Source organism: Mytilus galloprovincialis, chromosome 11 (assembly GCF_965363235.1).
Source record: "Mytilus galloprovincialis chromosome 11, xbMytGall1.hap1.1, whole genome shotgun sequence".
Taxonomy (NCBI): domain Eukaryota; kingdom Metazoa; phylum Mollusca; class Bivalvia; order Mytilida; family Mytilidae; genus Mytilus; species Mytilus galloprovincialis.
The window spans coordinates 55,043,703-55,065,072 of record NC_134848.1 but is presented as its reverse complement, the minus strand read 5'-3'; the positions used below and the strand labels follow the sequence as shown (position 1 = coordinate 55,065,072).

Below are 21,370 nucleotides of genomic sequence, written 5' to 3'. Positions count from 1 at the left end.
GTGGCAAAATAAACAGTAATATATAACAATACGACCTTCAACAATAAATTAAACCTATGCTGTGTAGCAAAATTTAAAACACATATAAAATTGTGAAATAATTTAAACGAGAATGCCTACAACCTTACTTACAAACAAACAAGAAACGAGAAAGAATGATAATCTAATAAAAAGGAATAAAGGAAGATTTTAAAGAATTTTTAGATAGACGTATGAAAATTTTTAACGTGTTGTTTCCATATGTAATATTTACTTAATATTTGTAGGTATGCCTGGGATGAGGGGGTTAACTGGTAAGTAGTAGTTACGCATTTCATAGAACCATATATATATAAAACAAATAGTTGAAGGCAATAATGTTAAAATAATCTTATACTTCGTCTATTTTTTCTCTTATATACATAGAACAAAATTCAAAACAGTGGGACAATTTAGGAGAACGTTTGTATGTAACGACCAATGCTCACTATGTACTTTTTAAAGACACTAAAACTATGGGGTCACCAAAGGTTCTCAACACCTAAATAAAGTAATTCGAAAAATTAATCAGAAATAACACGATATTTTGATTTATATCAATTATATAAATCAAAACACAAAGGTTATTCCTGATTAATTTTTCGAATTATTTTATAATAAAAGGCGTTAAGAAACCTTTGGTGACCCCACAGTTTAAATGTCTATCGTAGGTACGTCGTGAACAGTGGTCGTTACAGACAAACGTTCAAGTAAATTGTCCCAGTCAATGGATGATTTTAATGTGTCAATCAATGGCCAAAGCTACACTGTTTTGAATTTCATTCTATGGATTCTCCACTTACGATAGAAGAGGGGAATAATGCTTTCTGGTCTGTTTGTCTATCCAATATTCCGTTTGTTCAGTATAAGGTTAAAGATTTGTGTCTTGTAGTTTATTATTAAAGAGGGACGAAAGATACCAGAGGGACAGTCAAACTCATAAATCGATAATAAACGGACAACGCCTTGGCTAAAAAGGAAAAAGACAAACCGACAAACAATAGTACACATGACCCAGCATAAAAAACTAGAGAATAAGCAACCAAAAACTAGGGGTGATCTCAGGTGCTCCGGAAAGTAAGCAGATCCTGCTCCGCATGTGGCACCCGTCGTGTTGCTCATGTTATAACAAATCCGGTAAATCGTCTTATTCGGTAGTTCACATTCATGAAAGGAATGGGGATTGTATGTTCAATATGGTGGGATCTGATGACATTTTCTGCAATAAACGAGTTTGACCCTGATATCAGTTTTCACACAACACAGAAATAAGATAGTGCGACCGGGCATGATGTAATATGAAGACACACTTGTATTCTTGCTGATTCCGTATTATAATTCATTTTCATTCATTTAAAGGCAGGCCAGGAAAATCAGGTGAATTAAGCTGCTTAGCCATATTATCTAATCATACATATATACACCCATGCTGTAACTTATTTATAAGAACAGATTGCAGTAATCATGTATTTAACATATACTCCTGCCAAGTAGTTACACAGAAAGCTATAGTTATTGTTGTAATTTGAAATGAATTTGATTTGCAGGTTTATACAAATTAAAAGTCGTGAGTGAATTTTCATGGTTATGTTTTTTCAAATATGACCATCAATCAATATGTATCTTTTGTCTAAAATATGAATATAAACAATGAATAAATATCATGAGAGGTTTTCTGTGTGTTTGATTTTAAATTATCAACATCATGCTTTTGTTTTGACGAAATAATTTCTGGTGGTTTTTATAGTTACAAGTATATCATTTACTTTTTTTGGTGAGGGGACAGAGGTCCAAACAAGCTGGGTAATAATAACTGCCAATGAAAATTATGAAATTTGAATGTTATGATATAATAAATTTACCTTTGATGTTTTGAGGACTTTGTCCAAAAGAAATGGTTATCTATAAGATATCATTAACACGTAATATTGCTCATATAGAAATGTTTGGAAAATCACTCAAAAAAGAAAGAAACCTTTTATTTTACTAATTTTACAGTGCTTTTATTTATAGTTCAATTAATAAGGACTTACTATTCTACCGTGATACAAACTTCAATGATCAGGCCGTGATTTTATGATAGTTTGAATTTGTTTTAGCCTAATTCATTTGAATTTAAAATCTGATATTTTTTTACTACTTCTTTTGAATATCGATGTAACTCAGTTATGGTATTTTAAGGTCTACCTGGTAAAGATGGACAGCCTGGACCAATTGGACCTCCAGGACCGGCTGGACCAAAAGGTAAATTTATTTTATTTTATTTCAGTTGAACAATGTTTTGAAAAAATGATGATAATAATAAGTATTACTTATCATTACAATCATTTAAAAAAAAAGGAATATCATTATATCATGTATAAACATTTATAGTTGCCGCATTTTTTTTTTTGCAACAGAGATACTGAACTAAACAACGCTTATACGCAGATTGGTATTACAAAAACAGTGATACGGATTGCGATTCATCATAATGAAACATTATTCATTTAGTTTTGCATTCTTTTTAAAAAAAATAATAAACAGGCCTTGAATGCAGATTTAATTTAACCGTTTAATTTTTTTGATCGAAAAAAAAGGCTAACATACCTGAAGCATAGATTACCTTAGTTGTACTGGCAAATGATTTAGAAGATTATGGGCGTCAATTGCAATGCTCTTTAAAGTCGAATTTTATTTTGTCTCTTTAAAATGTTATTATTGTAACAATAAACCAAATTTTGAGACGTTTCGGCCATTAACCTGCTCCAGTTGTAGTTCCTAAATGTTAGATATGATGGTCTTGTAAAGATTGTTTTACTATTTTTCATTTGTAGGTATGCCCGGTATGAGAGGACTAACAGGTTAGTAAACAATAAAAGTTTAATCCATAAGGTCCATATTTGGTTACTGAGATTGTTTACATTTAAGTGTTCGAGTTATGCGCAAGTCAAAGACGTAGGCATTATAATATACAAGTGTGTTTCTTTTTTGTTCGCTCGCATGAACTCTTGTTTTAATAAAAAAAGAAATGAAAACATAACTTTATCTATGAAATGTAAATTTCCACTAATTTGGTTTTTCCTACTCTAAGCCGAGTATTTTCATTGTTGTCGGATTCAAAAGAGCAGCCAGCCCCTGGGCAACAAAATGTAAAACATATTAAAGAATTTAATACAAAAAATATAAATAGAAATATGTTATGACAGAGAGCAAACTACAACTAGTACTATATCTCAGGCACACAATGTTTTACACTTAAAAAATGATTGAAGAGGAATAAGCATGTTTGTGAGCGCTATGCAAAAATTGAAATGGCTTGATCGAAAATCATTTGCTCTTACCTGGCGATGAAAATATTACAACAACATTACTATGAGAATTTTAAAATTTAAGGTTGGACATTCAACTTTTATAAGCTTGAGATATTTTTTCTCGAGTAACAGGGGTGGTGTTCTCGAAGCCATCTTAGGATTAGGACGTGTCCTAAGACCATCTTAGGACAAGCATTTGTCCTAAGTCGTGTTCTCGAAGCTCTCTTAACTTAGGATACATCGCATTTTTCGTCCTAACTTTAAATGAATAAAGTTTGGATTTCGCTTTTTGATACTTATTTTACGTAAAAATGAACACGAATTGAAACGGACCATCGGTTTTTACCTCGTATATAAAGGAAAAATGCACGAGTTTAACTTTGAACTTCGTGTTTCACGATACGATGCATTACACATTCAATTCTCATTTCAGTTTAATAGTGCAATCCTTTTTTTATATAATTTTATAATCATGATGATAACATTTGAAATCATGCATTTAAATCTTTACATGTAACTATAAAGTTCGTAAACAAAATTTATTGGTTTCATCATTTATAAATGTTTTATGAAAAAATTACTTAAACGATTTAAAATTTTGCACTTAGGATACGTTTAGGACGTCCTAACATAAGATGCGTCTGAGATAGCTTCGAGACACAGCTTAAGAGTGTCCTAAATTGATCCTAAGTCCATCCTAAAGTTGGTCTTATCTATAACTGAGGACCAATCTTAGGATACTTTCGAGAACACCACCCCAGGTCTTTAATACTTGATATTTGAAACACTCGTGACCGCCGGGTTTGTTTCTCTTTTGTAGTTTTTCTTTTGTATTTGCTGGGTTTAAATATATTTTTCTCTATCAGCAATTTTATAAATGAATATATATATTTAACTTTTTTATAAGTGAATGCCTATGAAACTATTTATTTAAATTATTATTTCAGGAAGACCTGGAAAACCTGGTAATATTATAAGTATCAATATTAGTTAGAATGAAGCAGTTGGTTGTGTATTTATTTATTTTCGTTGATTGAAGAAATTTTGCATTTTCGTGAATATTAGATTTCTTTGTTTTGATAAAGTGTGCATATGTTCCAGACCGTATGAGTATTTGGACCGTACGCGTACGGTCTGGACCGTATGCGTATATTTTCAAAATACGCATACGGTCGGACCGTACGCGTACGGTCTGACTAATATCAAGAAGTTGGTCACGTTTATCAGATACAAATGTATTTAACACATCAACATAACTCATATCTCAAATTAATGTAAAAAGTTCAATTGAAATTGAAATAAAACAAAATAATGTTATAATTATTTTAAAAAATCACGTTTATTTAATCTGTTAATCTCCTGTGTTTAGCATGTCAGTAATTCATAAATTGAAGCCAAGTATGCTAATTGAAATTGAAGTTATCGGAAGTAAACATAGAGTGGGAGGACAATCGTTTTAGAATATAAAGGAACTTTTCAAAAAAAAAAATGCAAAGCAACGTGCATGAACAAATTATGTTACTGTATAAAAATATAACGTTCTTTGTGAAAGTCAGTGTCTCCTTCAGTACCAAAATAGGAATCACGGATATAAAATTAAACACATATTTAATTTCAATTGTTAGCTTAATCATTTTATCCATATACATGTAATAAAAACAATTTGTATAACTAAAAATAATGATTTTGATAAATATTTGTTTATATTTAACCCATATGATCCCAAAACATCAGCTGGACCGTACGCGTATACCCATACGGTCCGACCGTACGCGTATGGTCGGACCGTACGAGTATACGTATACGGTCCGGACCGTACGCGTACGGTCCAAATACTCATATGGTCTGGAACACATACATGTCGTTTTTATATATTACATATTTTTTTTTTTTTCATTTTTTTTACATAAATAAGGCCGTTAGTTTTCTCGTTTGAATTGTTTTACATTGTCTTATCGGGGCCTTTTATAGCTGACTATGCGGTATGGACTTTGCTCATTGTTGAAGGCCGAACTGTGACCTATAGTTGTTAATGTCTGTGTCATTTTGGTCTTTTGTGGATAGTTGTCTCATTGTCAATCATACCACATCTTTTTTTTATATAAACAATCCTACAGAAAATTTGTATTTCGGTTGGCAATTGAATCCGTGGTTCACCTTTACCAACGAAATCTACTAAAAAGTAATCCTCAAATAATAACAAATTCACAGTGTGTAGTTAAATAGCGCAAACAAATTTACTGTTTGTTTTTGTTATCTATACATTAATAAAAATGGATATTCTCAGGATAAAAATATGCTATTTATATTATGACTTACACAATCGTGGATTGCTGTTTGGTAAACTGTCTATAGCAAGTAAATCATGAATATTCAAGACTATCAGGTTTTCAACTGAATGTTCTACTAAAGATAAAACTTGCATAAAAAAGTATGTAAATATATACACGTGTGTATTGTTGATTTAAGTACACTGATTTCCTGTTAATGTATATTCAATACGTCCTCGTAAGACACAATCTTTAAACAGGAAAATGATGTCAAAATGTTGTTGAATTAGTAGTATATTACCCGAAGAAATTGTGATATCCATTGAAATAACTAGACACGATAGAGTGTAAACAGTACAGCTAATTTAAGACATTTATGCTTATTATTCTGACTATTGTCTGATGATTCAAAAGAGTTCACAAATAAAATTCAGTGATTGTTTATTTTTTCTTTGAAAAACTTATCTGCACTGTACATATGTCATTATTCAAGTGTGATAATGTTAGCTTCGCTATTTTTTTAGTACTTAACTGTCTAGAAATTGACATACATACGTATAGTTAAACTATGCCGATGTCCATATCATTCTACAGACATAAATTAAGTTTTTCTTATATCATGTCCAATAAGGTTGTTTCGATCCCCACTTATTGAAACTATATCAAATGATTAAGTACTTAAATTTCATACAATAGAGGTTTAAAGGTTTCTCTAATTGACCCTTAAAAAATGTATTTATCAAAATAAGAATAAAAAGACATGTATAGCATGTATGGGCTCAGTTATACGACATACTTACAATGTTAAAAAAAAATTAGCTTCGAATAAATTTTCTGGCAAAGTAGCTCTGGCATAGTATGAAAACTTATTTGATTTTCCCCTCAGGAAATCCTGGAAAAGATGGATCAGCGGGATCGCAAGGTCCTCCAGGACCCATAGGACCACCTGGTGAAAAAGGTAAAAACACGAATTAATACTTAGTTTTATTCAACAATGAATAAAAATCATACATTTAAAAACATGTTTTTGTTTAAACGGATTTTTCTAATGCGACTTCCTGATATATCTTCTTCAACATGAGTTTCAGCATTGTTTTAAGCAATATTGTCTTTCACGGATATTGATCTGTCTTTGTGGAATTGAAATTCATGGAAAATTCAAACAAAACTGGAATATCTCTTTTAATCCATTGTTAACTTAACTGTTCTATGGTAATAATTTGTTTGATATATTTGTTCTAGCTAACTCTCTTCGCGGTTAATGCACGATGCTATTATATAATAAATATAAAAAGGGTACAAAATCATGTTTTTTAACATTTATCTATATTGCAGCAAATAAGTATACCGTATTATTCCTTTAAAATATATTACAGGAAGACCAGGAATGAGAGGCCTTACCGGTGAGTGCAACACTTGTTTAAATTTGTTGAACAATATTCAACATAACAAAATATAATTTATTATTGACGTTCTGTAATTTAATATTCAATTAAATTTCTTTGTCTAAATATAATCATTTTGAATGTTGTTCGAAATCTTATTATATATTAGGTAAAAATCGCTATTTTAAAAAAACTATTGTCCACATATGTCATATATAGTTATCGACGAAGAAGAGGGGGCAAAATACATTTGACTTTCGTTTAAAATATTGCGATATCATAACATACAAGCGTCTGTTTCATAATCTACAACATGAAAACAACGTCACGTCATTGATTGAATTTTATTTGTTTGGGACGTTGTGAACCATTCAGAGACATTGGGACTACAATTAAGAAAATGTTACCCTGAATGCATTTGATTAATATGAGAAACGAACAATTTTACAGACAAGTAATTTGATTGTTATTTTTCGTTACTAAATTCCATCGGATACTTTGTCTTGACAATGTACAGTATGATAAAAATTGGGGATGTCTACCTTCCAGATTTTTTTTTTATAATAATACGGATTTTACAGGTCGACCAGGAAAGTCAGGTAAAATCTGATATAATAATTGTCTAAACTTAATAAACATGACTTTGCATGATGGTAATATGTGTATATAACTCACTATAACTACATATACTTCCTTTCACACAATGGATTATTACATATTTTATACATAATATAATCGCTATCTACATGTTTAGTACACTTTAATCGATATGTACCTGTATTTAGTACATTATAATTGATATGTATTAGGTTCAATTATAATCGATACATACATGTTAAATACACTTACATCGATAACTACAAAGTTATAACACTTACATCGATAACTACAAAGTTATAACACTATCATCGATAACTACAAAGTTATAACACTATCATCGATAACTACAAAGTTATAACACTTACATCGATAACTACAAAGTTATAACACTTACATCGATAACTACAAAGTTATAACACTTACATCGATATCTACAAAGTTATAACACTATCATCGATAACTACAAAGTTATAACACTATCATCGATAACTACAAAGTTATAACACTTACATCGATAACTACAAAGTTATAACACTTACATCGATAACTACAAAGTTATAACACTTACATCGATAACTACAAAGTTATAACACTTACATCGATAACTACAAAGTTATAACACTTACATCGATAACTACAAAGTTATAACACTTACATCGATATCTACAAAGTTATAACACTATCATCGATAACTACAAAGTTATAACACTATCATCGATAACTACGTTTTAAATACACTATCATCGAAAACTATAAACTTAACGCACTGACATCGATTACTACAAAGTAAGTACACTATAATCGTTACCTTTATTCCAAATACACTTATGTTTGCGTTTCTCATTTGTCGTTTTTATATAGATTAGATCGTTGGTTTTCCCGTTTGAATAGTTTTACACTAGTAATGTTTTTGGTCCTTGAACTATCATGGTAAACTTTTATAAATTGTTACTTAGATGGAGAGTTGTCTCATATGCACTGATACCACATCTTCCTATATCTATTTACATCGAAAACTACAAATGTCGTATACTAGCATCGATAACTACGTATTAAATACACTATCATCGAAAACTATAAACTTAATGCACTAACATCGATTTCTACAAAGTAAGTACACTATAATTGTTACCTTTATGCCAAACACACTTATGTTTATGTAGTTCATTCGTGTTTCTCATTTCTCGTTTTTTATATAGATTAGATCGTTGGTTTTCCCGTTTGAATGGTTTTACACTAGTAATGTGTTGGGTCCTTTATAACTTGCTATTCGATGTGAGCCAAGGCTCTGTGTTGAAGGCCGTACCTTGACCTATAAGGGTTAACTTTTACAAATTGTTACTAAGATGGAGAGTTGTCTCATATACACTGATACCACATCTTCCTATATCTATTTACATCGAAAACTACAAATGTCGTATACTAGCATCGATAACTACGTATTAAATACACTATCATCGAAAGCTATAAACTAAATACACTAACATCGATAACTACAAAGTTAGTACATTATAATCGATAAATACATTTTATAAGCAAAATTCTTCACAACAATTGAATAAATGTAATCTAACCGATAAACTATATACTTTAAGCAATATAATCGCTAACTAAATATGATGTACAATAAACAATATAACTATTGCGATCATTATATTGTATAAGTAAAATAATTGCTGACTGCATACAATGTACAATTAACAATCTAATCAATAACTATTTCGATCATTATAAAGTATAAGTAAAATAATCTATAACTACATACTACAAGCAATATAATCATTCAGTAATACTTTATACAATGCAATCGATAACTACACACGGCATACACTGTATAAATATAACAAGGTACTGTTTATAACCGATAACATCATACTACAAGTAATTTATTCGATAACCACAATACATAATCAACATAATCATGATAATCAACTACATACTATTTGCAATATTATCGATTAATGCATATCATAAGCATTAAATTTATAACTACATACTATAACATGTATTAACATTATCAATAACTACATACTTTAATCAATATTATTGATAACTTGATATTATAAACTATATAATCGATAACTTCATACTATTACATGTAGGAATATTATCGATATCTAAATACTTAACTATTTGAAACATCCAGTAACATCGATAACCACATCTATATGTAACTACTACATTGTCTTAAGTAAAGACTCAAAGTTTGTAAATTTTTCATTCAATTTGAAGGTCTAAATATTTTGATATCTATTTGACAATAACGGCCATTTAAGAGACTTAGCGTTTTTTAATTATTAAACCTATCCCTGTATTCGCTATTCCAGGAGACGCATCTAACGGTGCTAGGCAACCAGGACCTGCCGGACCACCTGGACCAATAGGGCCTGCAGGACCCGTGGGACCTCTGGGGCCTGCTGGACCCGTGGGACCTCTGGGGCCTGCTGGACCCAAAGGAGTAGATGGTAAGCAAAATGTTTTAAAAAAAAATATTTTGTTTTTGTTTTTTGAAAATCGCAAATATCAAAGATCCAATTATGAAAAAAAAATTAAATTTAAAAAAAAAACCTACCTTACAAAGAACAATATTGCAAAAGTTTAAACAAAGCAAACGGTGAAATAAAGAATTAAGCTTGAGCATCAACGCTGCATTATGAACAAGATAGCAATTCTATGAAGCCATTAAAATGAACAATGCAAATTCTAGTATCCTAAAGTTGATATTTGTTGACACTAATAAAACGTTAAACCATTATGTATGAGTTGTAAATTTCTTTGAATACATATAGTTAACTATGTCGATGTCCATATCATTCTACAGAAATAAATTAAGTTTTTCTTATATCATGTCCAATAAGGTTGTTTCGATCCCCACTTATTGAAAGAGAGGGACGAAAGATACCAAAGGGACAGTCAAACTCATAAATCTAAAACAAACTGAAACTATATCAAATGATTAAGTACTTAAATTTCATACAATAAAGGTTTAAAGGTTTCTCTAATTGACACTTAAAAAATGTATTTATCAAAATAAGAACAAAAAGACATGTACAGCATGTATGGGCACAGTTATACGACATACTTACAACGTTATAAAAAAAAATTAGTTTCGAATGAATTTTCTGGCAAAGTAGCTTTGGCATAGTATGAAAACTTATTTGATTTTCCCCTCAGGAAATCCTGGAAAAGATGGATTAGCGGGACCGCAAGGTCCTCCAGGACCCATAGGACCACCTGGTGAAAAAGGTAAATTCATGATTTAATACTTAGTTTTATTCAACAATCATTACATATCATACATTGAAAAACATGTTTTTGTTTAAACTAATTTTTCTAATGCGACTTCCTGATATAACTTCTTCAACATGAGTTTTGAGCATTGTTTTAAGCAATATTGTCTTTCACGGATATTGGTCTGTTTTTGTGGAATTGAAATTCATGGAAAATTCAAACAAAACTGGAATATCTCTTTTGATCCATTGTTAACTTAATTTTTCTATGGTTATAATTTATTTGATATATTTGTTCTAGCTAACTCTCTTCTCGGTTTATGCACGATGCTATTATATAATAAATATAAAAAAGGGTACAAATTCATGTTTTGTCAACATTTATCCATACTGCAGCAAAAATGTATATCGCATTTTACTTTTGAAAAATATTACAGGTAGACCAGGAATGAGAGGCCTTACCGGTGAGTGCAACATTTATTTAGAATTGTTGAACAGAACTATTCAACATAACAAAATATAATTTATTATTGACGTTCTGTAATTAAATATGCAATTTGATTTTTTAGTCTAAATATAATCATTTTGAATGTTGTTTGAAATCTTATTGTATATAATATGTAAAATCGCTATTATCCACATATGTCGTATATAATTATCGACGAAGAAGAGGGAGCAAAATACATTTGACTTTGGTTTAAAATATTGCGATATCATAACATACAAGTGGCTGTTTCATAATCTACAAAATGAAAGCAACGTCACGTCATTGGTTGAATTTTAAATGTTTGGGAAGTCGTGAACCAATCACAGACATTGGGACTACAATTAGAAAATTTTACCCTGAATGCATTTGATTATGAGAAACGAACAATTTTACAGACAAGTAATTTGATTGTTATTTTTCGTTACTACATTCCATCGGATACTTTGTCTTGAAAATGTACAGTATAATAAAAATTAGGGATGTCGACCTTCCAGAATTTTTTTATAATAATACGGATTTTACAGGTCGTCCAGGAAAGTCAGGTAAAATCTGATATAATAATTGTATAAACTTAATAAACATGACCTTGCATGATGGTAATTTGTGTATATAACTACATATAGTTCATTTCACATAATGGATAATTACATACTTTATACACAATATAATCGATATCTACATACTTTGTACACAATAATTGATAACTGTGTATCAAATACACTATAATTGATAACTATGTATTAAATACACTTTAATTGATAACTATGTGATAAATATACTATAATTGATACCTACATGCTAATTACACTAACATCGATATCTACAAAGTAAGTACACTATCATCAATTATTACGTTTTGAATACACTAACATCGATAATTACGTATTAAATACACTACCATCGAAACTATAAACTATAAACTAAATACAATGTAATCAATATCTACTTACAAAAAGCTTGATTATCTGAAACTACATGATTATAGCAAAACAACTGATAATTTCATATTAACATGAACACTATCGATAACTGCATATTATGAGCAATATACTTGATAACAATTTACTGAATGTAATTTAACCGATAAACTATATAGTTTAAGCAATATACTTGATAACAATTTACTAAATATAATTTAACTGATAAACTATATGGGGCAAGCAATATATTTTGATAACAACTTACTATTTGTAATCTGCACTCAGATAACAGATAAACTATATATTTTAAGCAATATAATCCCTATTAAAACAATAAACAATACAGTTAATAACTAAATCGATCATTCTTTTACAGTAGAAAATTCAAAAAAAATCAAAAAAAAATCGGAAACGTTACGGTATTTCCGTATCTTTTTTGTAACAAATATTTAAAATACAAAAATATAATTTAAACAAACTTCTTCCCCATTCACAGGTAATGCCTACCTCATATTACAGTATAATAAGATAATCGATAACTACATACTACAAGCAAGATTATCAATTACTGATTAGTATATATTCGATAATAACATGCAACATGCAATAAGATCGCTCACTGCATAGTATCAGCAGTATTATCGACAGCTGTAAACTAAAAAATAAATAAATGGATAACTACGTTCATAAACAACAATTGATTACTGCATAAGTTAACCAATGTTATCGATATTTACCATGTTTTCATATAATATATACAATATGATCCATACCTACATACTAAATGCAGTTATCTATCTCTTCATACTATAAGCGATATGACTGATAACTACATAGTAATAGCAATATAATCGATTACTTCGTGCATTAGCAATTTCATCATTTGATCAAAACGAAATACAATGTTATCGATAATCAAAGATTATAAGCAATATTATCGATAACAACATACTATAAGCAATTTAATTAATAACTATAAAGTATAAACAATGTAATCATATTATTACATTATATAAGCAATATAACCAATAAATAATACTATACTCATTATTATCGATAAATGCACACTAAATACACTATAACCGATTACAACGTGATATAAGCAATACAATTATTAACTTCATACTATAAAAACTAAAATTACACATGGTATACACTGTTTAAATATAACAAGGTACTATAAACAGTATAATCAATAACATCATACTAAATGCAATATAATCGACTATTACACTCTATGAACAATATAATCATGATAATCGATAACTACATACTATTAGCAATATTATCGATTAATACATATCATAAGCCTTAAAATCGATAATTGCATACTATAACATGTATTAGCACTATTAATAACTACAACTTTAATCAATATTATTGATAACTTGATATTTTAAGCATAAGTATCGATAACTGCAAAATATTACATGTAATATATGTTGCAATAACTTGTTTCCCAATCCACTATACACAGATATATTTAAACTAAACTACTACATGTAGGAATATTATTGATAGCTAGATATCAAATGCAACTAAATAGATAACTATAGAATTTTAGCAATTCAATTGATAAGTTCATACTATAAGCAATATAACCGATAATTACATGCTTCGTGTAATATCAGTGAAAACTATTTGAAACATATAGAAGCATCGATAACTACATATATATGTAACTACTAAATTGTATTAAGTAAAGACTCAAAAATTGTAAATTTTTTATTTAATTTAAAATATTTTAACACAATTCTGAAAATAACGACCATATAAAAGACGGTAAGTATTTTTTTTAATAATTTAATCTATGTCTGTATTCGCTGTTCCAGGAGACGCATCTAACGGTGCTAGTCAACCAGGACCTGCCGGACCACCTGGACCAATAGGGCCAGCAGGACCTGTGGGACCTCTGGGGCCTGCTGGACCCAAAGGGGTAGATGGTAAGCAAAACTGTTTTTTTTTTCGAAAATCGAAAATATCAAAGATCCAATTTATATAAATCATATGAAGAATATGTACACGTGTAAAAGTTTTAAAGAATGCAGTACAATATTGCAAAAGTTTAAACAATATGAACGGTGAAATAAAGTATTGGTCTTGAGCATCAACGCTGCATTATAAACGAAATAGCAATATGAGGCAATTAAAATGAACAATACAAATACTAGTAGCCTAAAGTTGATATTTGTTGACACAAATAGGATGTTAAATCATTGTGTATGAGTTGTAAATTTCTTTGAATAAATGTATTTTTGTAAACTAATGTTATACCAATGTACCAGGTTAAGTAAGACTGTATATCCGCAAACATATTTTAAACACCTCCACATTCTGTATGTGCTTGTCCCGAATAAAGGAGCATGTAATATAGCAATCCTGTGTTGCTGTATGTAATGTTTATTATTAGTTTGATGATTTGCGTATTAGGTATTAATGATTGATCGGGGATAAGTGTATGCAGTGAAAAGGGACCAGAAGCCAAAACAATTTTATTTCTTTTTTTAATTTGAAATGATAAGGGCATCGTTAAAACACATGGGACGTGTTTCAGTGAACGAACCATTATTATTCATTTATAATGCCGTCATATTTTTTAGGCAGACCAGGCATGCGTGGTTTGACAGGTATTTATCTTAATCAAATTAAGGATAAATAAAAGAAAGATTTCAAAGAAAGAAATTAAGTTCCATTTTAGTAATGCCAAAATAATTAATGTATGCATGCGTTAACTCATGTCAATTGGTAGAAATTGTATGGAAATGTGTTATAAGCGAATGGACTAGAATACCTTTGACATCATATTTGACACATGCTTTAGGTTGACTTTTCAAAATGACATCATATAGTTCATGTTTTTTATATGTTTATTTTTCAAAAGATATATGTTTGTTTATTCTATATTTATCTTTGTGATACTGCCCTGTTTTGGATTGAACGTGTTAAATGATGCTCATGCCATAGCTTTTATAAAGTTATCTTCTTCGTACCTCACAGGGTTTTTTGTACAATAATACCATTGTATATTGAAATACAAAAGACAACTTCCGAAATTATTGTTTCTTTAAGGTGTGCATTCAATTTGATTAGCAGACACTGAAAATGAATAAACAGCGGGAAATACATTGATTGCATTATAGTGGACTATTGACAATTTGCATTGTTCAGTGGCTTTTTCATCTAAAAATAAACAAATATAAAGAGTAGTAAAATGAAAGTGTGATTCAGAATTAATAGTGACCAATATTAAATTATGATGAGTTATGGCCGAGATGAGGGAAATTTGTTGTTATGCCCCATTTATGGGTATTATGTTTTCTGGTCTGTGCGTCCGTCCGTCCGTTCGTCCAGCTTCAGGTTAAATTTTATGTCGAGGTAGTTTTTGATGAAGTTGAAGTCCAATCAACTTGAAACTTAGTACACATGTTCCCTATGATATGATATTTTCTAATTTTAATGCCAAATTAGAGTTTTTACACCATATTCACGGTCCACTGAATATAGTAAATGATAGTGCGGAAAAGGCATCCGTGTACTTTGGACACAATCTCGTTGGTTTTTTTTTTTTATACTTTACCGTTATTTTTCAGGTCGTCCTGGTGTTGGACAACCAGGTATGTATATTAAGGCTATTAAATCAGTATTAAAAATGATTTGTGATGCAACTTCTACGACAATACAGATGTTTGGTGTTTGTAGGTCTGTGTGTCAGATCAAGATTTCTTGATCCACTTAAGATATCAAATCTACAAGCTGAAGTATAAAAGAGAAAATAATCTAGAATATTTATCATTATGATATGCATTATTATAATTAAAATAACTATAAAATCATTCGGTAATACATGTTTCCTAATAACACTTCACAATGTATGTAATCAAACTACAAAGAAATTGAACATAAATCGTACCAGTTTATATAATTACTTCTTAAAATCGAAATTTGGAACACTGATGTGCTCTACAAACAGTAAAACAGGTTTACTCTGTCCTATATGTTCTCCCATTAATTTGTATTATAGTCCTGTCATGTTATTTTGTCATTTCAATGTTATATTTTATATTGCCATAAAAGCAGTAGATTTGCCATGCCACAAAACCAGGTTCAACCCGCCATTTTGTTCTTAAAGTGTCCTGTACCAAGTCAGATATTTTGTCTGATGCTTGGTCCGTTTTCTGTGTGTGTTAGTTACATTGTAGTGTTGTGTCGTTGTTCTCCTCTTATATTTATGTGTTTCCCTCAGTTTTAGTTTGTTACCCCGATTTTGTTTTTTGTCCATGGATTTATGAGTTTGATCAGCGGTATACTACTGTTGCCTTTATTTTATATTAGAGTTCGTTTCTGTGTGTGTTACATTTTAATGATGTGTTTCTGTTGTGTTGTTGTTCTCTTATATTTGATTCGTTTCCCTCAGTTTTAGTTTGTAACCCGGATTTGGTTTTTTTATACAGCGGTATACTACTGTTGCCTTTATTTACTTTAATGCTTTAATCTATCGTTAGTACATTTTGTAAAACAATTACAGCCTCTTTTTACCAGTTTTCAAATAAAACAGGGTTCATGATATCATTGTGAATGCTAAAGAACAATAATTCGTGAGAACAGAAAATACAGAGAGGGAATAATGTGTAAAAGCTTTTTAAGATTGTAAAAAAAACATTTATTAAGTTATAATTCTGCTGAATTTAGTAAATGTAAACTGTATATTTAATTTTGACTTTATGCTGAAAGTATCATTCTTCTTTTAATGTACTATCGATATTTTTTTCAATAATTTCCAGGGAAAGATGGCCCTCCTGGTGAGTAGGAAATTTTAGCAGTTTGCCATATCTCAGCCAAAGCAAACGATATCTTAGTAAAATAATATCGCAAAAAGAGTCATATTATAATATAGACCTGTTTTTTCATATACTAGATGTTTGTGATGAAAATAACTTCCCATTATGAAGCCCGCCTTTTTACGGACTCTCACTTCCTAACTTAAACTCGAACTTCCATCTGAAGTTTGCCCCTTGATCTCATTTGTTAAGTGTGCCACATTTTAACAATATATCGTGTGGGTGCATTTAGAACAACTTCTTGCACTACAATAAATGCAAATATTTTGGCTCTCAATAATGGCGACTTCAGTATGTATATTAATGAAATTTATCCTGTTGAACTTACTTTAAATAAAGCTAATACTAACAATGACCACTGCCCTTTTCTCGATCTTGATATCTATATCACTAATGGAAAGCTGAATACTAAAATTTATGATAAAAGGGATGATTTTTCATTTCCTATCGTTAATTATCCGTTTTTAGATGGTGACGTTCCCTTGTCACCATCTTACGGTGTTTATATATCTCAACTTGTACGATTCGCTCGTGTATGTAACAATGTTTTAGATTTTAACGAGAGAAATTTATGTATTACTGAAAAATTATTACACCAGGGTTTTCGATATCACAAACTAGTCAAAACATTTACTAAATTTTATCATCGGTATAAAGACATCATTCGTAAATATAGCTCAACATGCAGACTTCTAATACGTTCAGGTATTTCACATCCAATTTTTTATGGTAATATTCTTTATAAAGCACAAAGATGTCAGTATTCACCTCAGAAACTTACAAAACCTTTGAATAGACTTATTAAGAAGGGATATAATTACGATACTGTTGTCAAGTCATTAAAGATTGCATATTTTGGCGTTAATATTGAGTCACTGATAAGGTCTTTGCATCGGAACTAAACACATTTATTCTAAAAACAGTTGTTGGCATGACACGGGTTATGTTCTTCTCATATATGTTATGATGGTATTATACTAAACCCCTAACGGGAAGGATTGTGCCTGATGTTCATATGATGAAATCATAATCTTTCAGTCAGTTTAGTTGAAGTCTGGAGCTGGCTTGTCAGTTAACTGCTAGTAGTCTGTTGTTATTTATGTATTATTGTCATTTTGTTTATTTTCTTTGGTTACATCTTCTGACATCAGACTCGGATTTCTCTTGAACTGAATTTTAATGTGCGTATTGTTATGCGTTTACTTTACTACATTGGTTAGAGGTATAAGGGGAGGGTTGAGATCTAACAAACATGTTTAACCCCGCCGCATTTTTGCGCCTGTCCCAAGTCAGGAGCCTCTGGCCTTTGTTAGTCTTGTATTATTTTAATTTTAGTTTCTTGTGTACAATTTGGAAATTAGTATGGCGTTCATTATCACTGGACTAGTATATATTTGTTTAGGGGCCAGCTGAAGGACGCCTCCGGGTGCGGGAATTTCTCGCTACATTGAAGACCTGTTGGTGACCCTCTGCTGTTGTTTTTTATTTGGGCGGGTTGTTGTCTCTTTGACACATTTCCCATTTCCATTCTCAATTTTATTGCATAGATCTTATCGAATTTGACAACCGTGTGCAATACACATATATTCATAAATAACACCTCGTAATCAAGTTTCAAAGACAAGAGTTTTGATATTATATTTCAATAAAGTCAATGAATAAAAAGACGGATAACTTAATTTTGATATGTAAATACGGTGATTAGATAAACTACAAATATTAGAGGTCATTTACAACACAGACGATATTCCGATCGGAAACTGCAGATGGAGCTGAATCCCGATCGGAAACAGTGAAGGATGCCGAATCCAGTTCAGAAACCGCGATGGGAGCCGAATCCCGATCGGAAACCGTGGAGGGAGCCGAATCCCGATCAGAAACCGCGTATGGAGCCGAATCCATCCGATCGGAAACCGTAGAGGGAGTCGAATCCCGATCGGAAACCGCGTAGGCAGCCGAATACCGATTAGAAACCGCGTAGGGAGCCGAATCTCGATCAGAAACTGCAAAGGTAGCCGAATCACGATCGGAAACCGTGGAGGTATCCGAATCCCGATCGGAAACCGTAGAGGTAGCCGAATCCCGATCGTAAATCGCAGAGGGAGCCGAATCCCGATCGGAAACCCCAGAGGGAGCCGAACTCGAGAAGCAGTTAATGAAATTAAAAGTTTGTAACAGTAAGTAAGTAGAATCTAAATCCGATTCACATGGAAGAGTTATGTCCCGTAGGAATCGAATCCAGATTTATCTATCGACTGTTACAAACTTTTAAGTAATTGTTCTTTGATATTATGATCTTGGCGGGAACGGCATAAAGCAGTACAAGGGAAAACGTTTAAAGCAGTTTTTAGTAGCTGTAACATAACGCAGTTGACTTTCGATTCGGATATTCGGAGTGTATATTGGACTTCATTTTGTACATTTTATTGCAGACAACCATTTTATTTCATAACAGTTGAATAAATAAATCATTTTATTATGAATGCAGAGGTTAATCTGCCCCTTATAATGTACTATTTGAATCTTTTCAGGACTTCCAGGAAAAGACGGAACTCCTGGTAAGTTTTCTGTTAACTAGTATACATTTTTGTTTAGGGGCCAGCAGGTGCGGGGTTTACTCGCTGCATTGAAGACCCATTGGTGGCCTTCGGTTGTTTTCTGCCCTTTGATCGGGTCGTTGTTTTCTTGACACATTCCTAATTTCCATTCTCAATTTTATTCATGATTTGATTTAATTTACATTTTACATCTTGTAGTTCTGTTAATTATATTCTTATTTAACAGTCGAACAATATATTATGCTAAATATGTAAATTTATTCATAATTAAACATTTACATTCAAATTTAACCTTTAATTTATTCTTTCGTTCATTGATAATTTGTACATATAGGTATCGTTGGCGGCAACGTCAACAAGCAATACAAAAAAAAGTTCAAAAAAGTTGTAAGTAAGATCACTCCCAGTTTTTTGGTGGGGTTCGTGTTACTATTACGTGGTCTTTTGTTTTCAATTTTGGGTCATGTGTACTGTTGTTTGTCTGTTTCTCTTTTTCTTTATTGGGCATGGTGGTGTCAGTTTATTTTCAATCTATGAGTTTGATTGCCCTCTTGTATCTTTCGCCCCTCTGTAAGGAACTGTTTCATAACGTTACCTTATGCAACTGCACTGTTTTTCTCAGAGTTGCTAGTTATACAAACCTTTTTCTAAAAGATTTTGAGTAAAATGTCGATGCATTAGAGTTGGTTTCCCTATTATATCTAATGTGCGTTTTCTAAGTTAAACCAAGATCTATAATCCATTGTGTTGATTTTAAAATCTTAGTATATTACCGAGACGCATGTTCATCAAAATATCCAAAGAGACTCAGAGGAAACACGTTTTTTGGGATCTATGCTAAGTGGTGGATCCAGAGGGAAGGTTCTGGGTGTAGGAACCTCCCCCCTTACAAATTGCTTGATCCGACCCTGATGCTACTATTTTGAAGCAGGAATGTGGTCATGGGTTCGTTCTTCGGCCAAGTCCAACCAAAACTTGTAAATTCGTCTTCGCAGTTGTTCCAGCAAGAAAAAAGATGCATTAAGAAAGCAAAGAATGGTCGGAATAATTTGTTCTAGTAGGACTACATGTTTTCCTACGCACTGGTACCTCGTGAACTAACACGTTATTTACAACGTATTTAACTCGGGATATGTTACAGATGTTAAGGTCCCTGGGGGCCCTGTATTTTAAACAGTGGAATTACTGTATCAATTCCAAGTAGTCGAACTAATGTACATGTATCTCTACCCTATTCAAACTTAAATTGTGAGTTCGAAACCTGCACGTTGCATGTGCGCTCGATGTCAATATTAATTTACATGGGTTGTCAGTTTTTCTACCGGTGGTCGATGGTTCTTCCCTGGGATTCCGACTTTCTCCACCAATACACACGGATCACAACAAAACAGTGGTGTTGAACACTTAGAAATCAATAAAAAAAAAAGCTAATAGTATTCTATACGCAGCTGACTTTTGATCCTGACCGTATGTTACCCTGGATGTCTTCTCTGTATTTGTTTCAGTATTTAGTTGCTATCACCTTGACTTATAATTCCTATCTGTTTGAATAAAAATTAAACTTTTATAGACAAGAGCTTTGTGTTAAATTTGTTTTATTGTTTCAGGAAGACCAGGAATGCGTGGATTAACAGGTAATTGCTTTAATGCATAAACAGCAAGTTGGACAATACAATTACCAAATTATAAAACAAAGAATCATTCAGAAATGAAGTGACAGATCGAAAATCGTGATTTGTTTTGACTTTGCACATTAAAATAAAAACCGTAC

General features: G+C 31.2%; 1 protein-coding gene and 1 long non-coding RNA gene across 2 annotated transcripts in view; both read left to right on the top strand.

Moving 5' to 3' along the window:
- Positions 1-1,369: 1,369 nt before the first annotated feature.
- LOC143051239 (uncharacterized) lies at positions 1,370-2,865 on the top strand. Its single transcript, XR_012970666.1, has 3 exons — positions 1,370-1,395; positions 2,200-2,262; positions 2,835-2,865. It is a non-coding gene; the product is annotated as an uncharacterized LOC143051239 (long non-coding RNA).
- A 3,574-nt stretch (positions 2,866-6,439) lies between these two features.
- Positions 6,440-21,370, top strand: part of LOC143050821 (uncharacterized) — a 41,450-nt gene continuing 26,519 nt past the window's right edge. Inside the window, exons 1-6 of the mRNA XM_076223934.1 lie at positions 6,440-6,539; positions 9,894-10,031; positions 10,741-10,812; positions 14,036-14,146; positions 15,794-15,817; positions 21,207-21,233. Coding sequence (XP_076080049.1) covers positions 6,440-6,539; positions 9,894-10,031; positions 10,741-10,812; positions 14,036-14,146; positions 15,794-15,817; positions 21,207-21,233 — 472 coding nt within the window. The remainder of the gene's footprint in view (positions 6,540-9,893; positions 10,032-10,740; positions 10,813-14,035; positions 14,147-15,793; positions 15,818-21,206; positions 21,234-21,370) is intronic.